The sequence below is a fragment of the Danio rerio genome, chromosome 17, assembly GCF_049306965.1.
Source record: "Danio rerio strain Tuebingen ecotype United States chromosome 17, GRCz12tu, whole genome shotgun sequence".
In the NCBI taxonomy this organism is placed as follows: Eukaryota; Metazoa; Chordata; class Actinopteri; order Cypriniformes; family Danionidae; genus Danio; species Danio rerio.
Genome location: NC_133192.1, coordinates 950,001 through 960,000, shown reverse-complemented (window position 1 = coordinate 960,000; position 10,000 = coordinate 950,001). Strand labels below are relative to the sequence as shown.

The 10,000-nt window shown below is 41.2% G+C and overlaps 1 protein-coding gene across 11 annotated transcripts in view; it reads left to right on the top strand.

Moving 5' to 3' along the window:
- LOC101884734 (ryanodine receptor 3-like) overlaps positions 1–10,000 on the top strand; it is a 275,348-nt gene that overhangs the window by 191,111 nt on the left and 74,237 nt on the right. For all 11 annotated transcript variants that reach the window (XR_012393129.1, XR_012393127.1, XR_012393126.1 and 8 more), the window contains 6 exons: positions 737–852; positions 952–1,019; positions 1,157–1,278; positions 2,800–2,849; positions 2,967–3,027; positions 5,314–5,552. Coding sequence is in view for 7 of the 11 variants with exons in the window: in XM_073927942.1 (XP_073784043.1) it covers positions 737–852; positions 952–1,019; positions 1,157–1,278; positions 2,800–2,849; positions 2,967–3,027; positions 5,314–5,552 (656 nt within the window). In the remaining 4 variants the exon portion in view is untranslated. The remainder of the gene's footprint in view (positions 1–736; positions 853–951; positions 1,020–1,156; positions 1,279–2,799; positions 2,850–2,966; positions 3,028–5,313; positions 5,553–10,000) is intronic.

Here is a 10,000-nt window from a genome sequence, read left to right as displayed (position 1 = left end):
GTGTTAGTGTTGGGTTGGGTTAGGGTTATGGTTGGGTTATGGTTATGGTTGGGTTAGTGTTGGGTTATGGTTGGGTTGGGTTATGGTTATGGTTATGGTTATTGTTGTGTTAGTGTTGGATTGGGTTATGGTTGGGTTGGGTTATGGTTATGGTTGGGTTAGTGTTGGGTTGGGTTATGGTTATGGTTGTGTTAGTGTTGGGTTGGGTTATGGTTATGATTGAGTTATAGTTATAGTTGGGTTAGTGTTAGGTTGAGTTATGGTTATGGTTGGGTTGGGCTATGGTTATGGTTGGGTTATTGTTGGGTTGGGTTATAGTTATGGTTATGGTTATTGTTGTGTTAGTGTTGGGTTGGGTTATGGTTATGGTTATGGTTATGGTTATTGTTGTGTTAGTGTTGGGTTGGGTTAGGGTTATGGTTGGGTTATGGTTATGGTTGGGTTAGTGTTGGGTTGGGTTAGGGTTATGGTTATGGTTATGGTTATTGTTGTGTTAGTGTTGGGTTGGGTTAGGGTTATGGTTGGGTTAGGGTTATGGTTGGGCTATGGTTATGGTTGGGTTATGGTTATGATTGAGTTATGGTTATGGTTGGGTTAGTGTTGGGTTGGGTTATGGTTATGATGGTTGGGTTAGTGTTGGGTTGGGTTGGGTTATGGTTGGGTTAGTGTTGGGTTGAGTTATGGTTGGGTTATGGCTCTGTCCTGCTCTTTATTATGTGTAAGTCTCTCTCCGCAGGGGCCTGAAGGATATGGAGCAGGACTCGTCCTCCATGGAGAAACGCTTCGCCTTCAAGTTCCTGAAGAAGCTGCTGAAATATGTGGACTCTGCACAGGAGTTCATCGCACACCTCGGTACACACACACACACACACATGCGCACACACTGTTTTCTGATGCACAGGTGATTCTGTGAGTGTTCAGCAGTAATCCGTCAGTGTTTTCTGCTTTCAGAGGCGATGGCGAGCAGCGGGAAGAACGATCGATCCCCACACGAGCAGGAGATCAAGTTCTTTGCTAAGGTTTGCTGAGTGTGTGTGAGACACAGACAGGGATGTGTGTTTAATAGTATTAATTAATAGCCTAGATACACAGTGATGCTGAAACGCAGGCCAGGTTGGTGTAATAGTGAGTGTTAATGCTGCTGTTTGTGCTGTAGGTGCTGCTGCCGCTCATCGATCAGTACTTCAAGAACCACTCGCTCTACTTCCTGTCGTCTCCCACCAAGAACCTGAGCAGCAGCGGATACGCCTCGAACAAAGAGAAGGAGATGGTCACCAGGTGTGTGTTTATGCAAATGAGCATCTGTTTACACCTGCTCACTAGGGCTGCGCAATACATCACAACATTACAGTTAGTGCGGTAATAATATACACAATATTTATTTATATATATATATATATATATATATATATATATATATATATATATACAGTTGAAGTCAGGATTATTCGCCCCCTTTCAGTTTTTTTTTCTTTTTTAAAATATTTCACAAATGATGTTGAACAGAGCAAGGAAATGTTCACAGTGTGTCTGATAATTTTTGTTCTTCTGGAGAAAGTCTTAGTTGTTTTATTTCGGCTAGAATAAAAGCAGTTTTTAATGTTTTAAACACCATTTTAAGCTCAATATTATTAGCCCCTTTAAGCTATTTTTTGATAGTCTCCAGAACAAACTATATCTCATCATGAGAGATGAGCCTCCTCAATATAATAATAATAATAATAATAATAATAATAATTCGTTACATTTATATAGCGCTTTTCTGGGCACTCAAAGCGCTTTACACAATGGGGGATCTCCTCATCCAGATGAGGAAGGCATGAAAGTATTGTTTTTATATTTATGTAGAAAATAATATGTTTTATAATTTAATCCTTTAACTATTTTTCATGTGTAAAGATATTTGCGTGTTGCTCTACATCTTGTGTGTATTCAGCAGTGTGTAAGTGAGGCGCACAACTAACGCGCTCTGCGCTGGACTTTAGACCGGCTTTGTTCTGGTCTATCGTGCAGTCTATTATAGTTACTCGAATTAGCAGCGCTCCAGCAACACACACACACACACACACACACTCAGCAGATCTCCTCTTTCTGACTCTTTCACACACAGTCTGATCTCTGCTGTCGGGTTCATCTGTTTCTGCTTCAAGCCGCCTTTTCACTGCACACAACATTTGGACACGACTATCAGAATACGCCCCCTTGTGGCAGAATTTTCAGTTCTGATGTGCACCATGGGAGAGAAGCTGTTCTCGCAGTGTCCGAAATAAAGGAGTGCATAAGCCATTCTCTGTGGTTGAATGAATGAATAATTGCTAGAAACTCAGACCGCTAAGAATATTGGAGGGAATGTGGAGACGACATCAAACATATTTTTATTACTTTATTACTTACATTTATGAATAGAAATGTTTTAGTTAATATAGACTTTTTCTGATTTAAAAAATAACCAAATAAACTCCTATTTCTCATCTCGAGCGCACACGGACCTGCTTGAACAACACTGGAATACATCACATCCGGTCGGCAGGTCGCATACGGTCTAGTCGCAGGAGTTCAAATATTTTAACGGATCCGCAGCTCAATTCGGATCAGAATTTTCCGCATACGGAGATGATCAGAACTCCACGCAGCTCCCGGACTACCTCTCCATGGGAAATGAATGACTTCCGGTCTGTCGCTTGTCGTGTGCAGTGGAAGGGAGGCTTCAGTGTGTTCTTCCTTCCAGACCAGTTTCAGCCCTTCTCTCCTCCTGTGTGTGTGTGTGTGTGTGTGTGTGTTTCCTCTGCTCTTTTCTAGTCTGTTTTGTAAGCTGGCAGCTCTGGTGCGGCACCGCATCTCTCTGTTTGGTAAGATCCGTCTCTCTTTTCTGCTCTTGCTGGATCTGCTGCAGCACTGCAGTGTGTGTGTGTGTGTGTGTGTGTGTGTGTGTGTTCGGAGGTTTATTATTGTGTGTGTGTTTGCAGGAAGTGACTCCACCACCATGGTCAGCTGTCTGCACATCCTCGCACACACACTTGACACCAGGTACAACACGCACAATTACAAACACACAAACACACACACACACACACTAGTCAACATACTGAAATAAAAGTCTGCAGCAACTGCGCCCTAAACACGCCCATAACTCAACAGACGCGCTCCTTTTTTATCTCCATTGTGACTACTAGACACGCCCCCTGGCTGCTGATAGGCTGAAATAAAAGTCGGCAGTAACGTCCGGTTGATATTTGAAAGCATTAAATCAAACATCCATAACTCAACAGACCCCGCCCCTTTTTATATCTTCACTATAATTACTAGACACACCCCCTTACTGCTGATTGGCCCCTTTTTATATCTTCACTATAATTACTAGACACACCCCCTTACTGCTGATTGGCCCCTTTTATATCTCTACTATAATAACTAGACACACCCCTTACTGCTAATTGGCTGAAATCAAAGTCTGCAGCAACTTTTTGTTGTTGACATTTAAAAGCACCAAATTGAACACGCCCATAAATCAGCAGACCCTGCCCCTTGTTATATCTGCACTTTAATGAGTAGACACACCCCCTTACTGCTGATTGGCTGAAATAAAAGTCTGCAGAAACTTCCAGTTGTTGATATTTGAAAGCACCAAAACAAACATGCTAATAACTCGGCAGACCCCGCCCCTTTTTATATCTCCAGTGTGACTACTTGACACACCCTCCTTACTGCTGATTGGCTAAAATAAAAGACTACATTAACTTTCGGTTGTTGATCTTTGAAAGCACTAAAACAAACACGCCCATAACTCAACAGACCCTGCCCCTATTGTATAACTCCACTATAATTACTAGACACGCCCCTTTAGTGCTGATTGGCTAAAATAAAAACCTGGATCAACTTCCGGTTGGTGAAACCTAAAAGCAGTAAAACAAGCATCCTCATAACTCAGCAGACCCCGCCCCTATTTATATTCTTGCTATAATTACTAGACACGCCCCCTCACTGCTGATTGGCTAAAATAATATTCTGCAGCAACTTCTGGTTGTCGATATTTGAAAGCTCAAAAACAAACAAACCCATTACTCAACAGACTCCGCCCTTTTTTGTATGTCCACTATAATTACTAGACACACCCCTTACTGCTGATTGGCTGAAATGCAAGTCTGTAGCAACTTTTTGTTGTTGACATTTAAAAGCACCAAATTGAAGTCACCCATGACTCAGCAGACCCCGCCCCTTTTTCTATCTCCACTTTAATTAGTAGACACATCCCCTTACTGCCGATTGGCTGAAATAAAAGTCTGCAGAAACTTCCTGTTGATATTTAAAAGCACCAAAACAAACATGCTAATAACTCAGCAGACCCCGCCCCTTTTTATATTTCCACTGCGACTACTTGACACGCCCTCCTTACTGCTGATTGGCTAAAATAAAAGACTACATCAACTTTTGGTTGTTGATCTTTGAAAACACTCAAATAAACACGCCCATAACTCAGCAGACCCCGCCCCTTTTTGTTTTCTTGCTATAATTACTAGACGCACATCCATACTGCTGATTAGCTGAAATTAAAGTCTGCATCAGCTTCTGGTTGGTGATATTTGAAAGCACTAAAACAAGCATGCCCATAACTCAGCAGACCGCGCCCCTTTTGCGACTCTAACTTAATAGACACACCCCCTTACTGCTGATTGACTGAGACAAAAGCCTGCAGCAACTTCCGGTTGTTGATATTAGAAAGCACTAAAACAAACACACCTATAATTCGTAGACCCGCCCCTTTTTATATCTCCAGTTTAATTAATAGACACACCCCCTTGCTGCTGATTGGCTGAAATAAAAGTCTGCTGCAACTTCAGTTTGTTGACATTTGAAAGCATATAAACAAACAGACCCACAACTCAACAGACACTGCCTCTTTTTATATTGCTACTACAATCACTAGACACACCGTCTTTCTGCTGATTGGCTGAAACAAAAGTCTGCAGCAGCTTCCGGTTGTTGATACTTGAAAGCAACTAAACAAACACACACATAATCCATAGACCCCGCCCCTTTTTATATCTCCACTATAATTACTAAGCCGGCCGTTTGTCTGAAATAAAAGTTGGCATCAACTTCTGGTTGTTGATATTTGAAAGCCCCAAAATAAACATTCCCATAACTCAACAGACCCGGCCCCTTTTATATCTCCAATTTAATTGGTAGACACGCCCCCTTAGTGCTGATTGGCTGAAATAAAAACTTGCAGCTGAATCTTTCACGCAGACGTTCCTCTAAGCTATTAGTATCAGGTGATAGTGTGGTGTATTAGTGATGTTTGGTGTTTTCCAGGACGGTGATGAAGTCCGGCTCAGAGCTGGTGAAAGCGGGTCTGAGGACGTTCTTCGAGAACGCAGCAGAGGATCTGGAGAAGACACTGGAGAACCTGAAGCTGGGCAAATTCACTCATTCCCGCAGTCAGATGAAGGGCGTTTCGCAGAATATTAACTACACCACCGTGGCTCTGCTGCCCATCCTGACCGCACTCTTCCAGCACATCACTGAACACCAGTTCGGCTCCGACCTGCTGCGTGAGTTTTACTCCACATACAGCTGAAGTCTGAATTATCCGCCCTCCTGAATATTTTTCCCCCATTTTCTGTTTAACGGAGGGTAGATTTTTTCAGCACATCATACTAGTTTTAATAACTCATCTCTAATAACTGATTTATTTTCTCTTTGTCATGATGACAGTAAATAATATTAGACTAGATATTCTTCAAGACTAGGGATGTAGCAATATTGTAAATACCGTCATACCGCAATAGTAATTGTTTTCAATATTAGTGTCGGCGCATGACTCAATAAATCTATATTTCTGAGAAAAGTTTGCTCAGGCGAATGAAGTGAACGGGAGGTAGCGGGAACTACAATTCCCATCAGCCCATGCGTGGCCATCATCCTTTGCGGCCTGTTGTCGCTACAGATCCAGTAATGCAGAAATGGAGTGTGCTGCTAGTAGCGGGGAAGAAAAAGAGCTGGAAATGATCGAACCTAAAGCGGGTTTTAAATCGGATGTGTGGAAGCATTTCGGTTTCTTTCTAAAAAGATACGAGAAAGGAGAAAAGGTGACAGACAAAGACAAAAACAGAATGCAGGCGCTGCCAGACTGTGGTGAAATATAAGTCTGGGAATACGACTAATAACAGTGATGGGGACTGCAGAACACAGCACACTGTTCAGATTGATGCAGACATTGACTTGTACCGTAAAGAGACCTCTATCTCACTCATGACTTGTCCTCTCAAGTGGTGGAAAGACAATACACAGCGTTACCCACTGCTGTCAACCTTGGCTAAATCATATCTCTCTGTCCCAGAAACCTCAGTCCCAAATGAGAGGGTTTATTCTGCTGCAGGGGACATGCCCAGATCCCAGCTTTCACCAGATTATAGTTATATGATCATTTTCCTTATAAAACCCATCTCTATCTGACTGAGTGAGTGATTAAATGTTGAATGTGATGAGTTTTCAACAATACTAAACTGAAACTTTATTTTTTATATGGTTTAATAGTTTTTTGTTATTAAAATTGAAAGATTGAAGTTCCTGTTTGGAAGCTTACAGATAGATGCTGATTTGTATGTCATTGATATGTTCAGTGCTGAGGTAAATAAACACTTTTGGCACTTTTTTCGAGTCTTTTCATTAGTTTTGTTTTTCCTGTAAATTACTCAATAAATACCGTACCGTGCCATTCATACCGAGGTATTATCATACCGTGAAATTCTGATACCGTTACATCCCTATTCAAGACACTAGTGTTCAGCTTAAAGTGGCATGTAAAGGCTTCACTAGGGTAATTAGGGTAAAGTTAGGGTAATTAGGCAAGTCATTGTATAACAGGGGTTTGTTCTGGAGACAATAAAAACTAATATTGCTGAAGAGGATAATACTATTGACCTTAAAATGAGTTTAAAACTATTAAAAACTGCAAGAAGAACAAATATTAGAGGAAAAACTGTGAGCAACTCCTGAATCTGAGAAACATCATTTAGGAAATATTTGACAAAGAAATTCACAGGAGGGCGAATAACTCTGACTTCAATTGTTTGAGGATCTTGTGTCTTTTTTGTTTGTTAACTCTTGTGCATTGTTCGAATGTTCTACCTTTTCTTTTCTCTTTTTTTATGATTTTAACTTTTTATTGATTTTCTTATTTGCAAATAAAGCAGATGAATATCAAATACAGGGCATTACCATGAAAACAGAACAATACAGCATAAAATAATGTAATTTATATGCTCATTAACTCTTGTGCATTGTTTAAATGTCATCTCAGTCTGCCTGATCTTCATGTAGAAATGCGTCACCAAAATAACCAATGAATGAACGACGTCTAAACGTGCGTCCTGCTGATTCACCATTTGTCTTGCCGAGAGATCATTTATAATATTTATGCATCGTTGTTGTAAACTTTTAAAAACATTCGTGAATGAAAGATGCAATATCACACACAAAAACATGGTACAGCACAAAATGAAATGTTATTGGTTGTTTAACCTGTCAGTTATATGACATAGTGGGCGGTCCTTGCCCCTTCAAAGCGCCAAAGCTCCCTGACCTCCAGCCGTCAGTCTGAGCTTTGGCTATGCAAGTCTTACGGCCCATTCACACAGGGCGTCACTTTGTATGGGGGACGTCAAGCATTGTCGAACTGAATTGTGGGTCCATCGGCGCTGCTTAAGTGGTGTTGTACGCTCCAGAAGTTGGGAATTTCTCAACTTTTCAAGCGCCAACAGAAGCGTCAGCCAATCAGATTGCTTTATGCAAATACGCTCAGACAGTAGCAGGCTGTGGACTCGTTTCATTGATTGACGCTGTTATGATGATCGCGTCAGACCCAACTTTAGACACGCCCTGTGCAAGTGTTGAGGCTGATGCCCCTTGTGAATTGGAGCATTACACACACACACACACGCACAAACTCCTCCCTTTTCTTTAAAGCAACCAATAGCGTGTTGTTTCTCTCACAGCTCTGCCAATGAGAGTGGTTGAGTGCAAGTGCATCAGATTAAAAGCCACTGAGAAGAAGTGGGCGGTGCATGTCAGACACTAGAGAGCATTTGATTGGTCAGAAGATTTGATGAGAAACTGAAGTATGATTCATTTACACCAGGGGTGTCCAAACTACGGCCCGCAGGCCATCTGCGGCCCGCAATCAGTTTTGTGGCGGCCCGCGAGGCTTTTTAAAAATATTAATAGAATCTGGCCCGCTATACAAAAATGAACGTAATTCAATAAATAACCACCGGGTGTCGCTATTACATGCCTTCAATTAGTAAAACGAACCGAACAAACTGAAGGAAACATAATTGATAATCACGTTTTGGCGAGCCATGAAAGCACAACCAAGATAAAGGAAAATCAACAGTGAGTGCAGGAAATTTCAGTCACGTTGGGGGAAAGAATATTTCTTCACAGAGGTCAGCGGGAAATGTGTATGTTTAATTTGTCAGAAACACAGTTGAAATAATTAAAATAATTCCATAATACACACACACACACACACACATACACACACACATACACACACACACACATATATATATATATACATATATGCGTGTCTGTGTGATGTATGTAAAATTTGGCCCGGGACAACTTTTTTTTTTTTTTTTTTTGCATCTGGCCCTCGGCCCAAAAAGTTTGGACACCCCTGATTTAGACGGAGGAGACAAACTGCAAAGTTGACATGTTTACATCAGGTTTATATCTCCTAAATGTGAATTTTGGACACATTAGATTATAGATATCCTCATGACTAACATAGTGGCACTAACATCTAAAGAACTTTGTTTTAAAGTCCACATGAACCAAAAGCTGTGACTGTTTTTATATTGTGCTGCAGTTCCTATAAAGCAGAATGTCAAATGAGTAAATAGTGGGCGTGGCTTTTTTTTCCTACTGCGAGCTGATTGGCAGGCATAAAGTAGGCATGTCATTCAGAAAGATGGGGAAAGGTTTGGGGAGAGTTACTACAATCTAACAGACTCCTCCCCCTCAGCATTTCTGTTTGATGTCAAAACTGACAGCTGGAGGGGCGTGGTTAAGTGTGTTAGCCACGCCCAATACCCCAGACAGACCAAATCTGAGAATTGCATCTTACAGATTTCACTTTTAGATTATAAAGACAAACTGTTTTATTTGTCTTAATGACCCGCACAGATGAATTGTTCACCGCATAACTAGCAGTCATAGATATATGCACTAGATATCGCATAGGGACCCTGAGCATGTGTCAATAGCGCCGCCACATTGGTACAGTGCTCCCAGGACAAATGACATTCAACCGCACTAGTCAGGACAGTGTTATTACGTGAAGATGCGGGACTTTAGCGCTGTCTACGGGTGTAGTAACGAGCAAACAAAGAAAACAAAGCACAAAGGCAGAACATTTCATAGGTATTCTTAAGTTTTTTTCTGTTTTTGTATGTTCTGAACTTTTGTGCTAATCAGGTCACGTTATTGATGATAACAGTCACTTACTGCATTCACCATACGGCAAAGCAGCTCCAACTCGCACTAAACACTCGGCTTATGCTAGTTTTGTTGAATAAAATCAGCAAACAATGCAAAAGAAATATGACAACGAGACGCTGCGCTGCCAGAAACTTGTGTTATTGTCGGCTAGTGAACGAGTCGTTCATAACGGAGATTCATTCACAAGCGAATCGCTCCCTCCGTCAGTATGAGAAGTGAAAGCAGGAGAGGAGGTGTGTTTCAGGACATGATTAGATCAGATTTAACAGGGAGGGTGAATAGTACATTTCTGTACACACAAACACAAGCTTTTTGTCAGGAATGCCCGTGCGGTCACTGATCCATCAATGTAGAAAAGTGATGTCAAATTATAATTTTCGTAATTAGAAAAAAAAAAAATTGCATACTAACATCCAGGAAAACTCCCGATCATAGATATATGTGTATATGTGTATATCTCTGGTATTGCATGGCCACAGTCCTCCACTGTACCTTG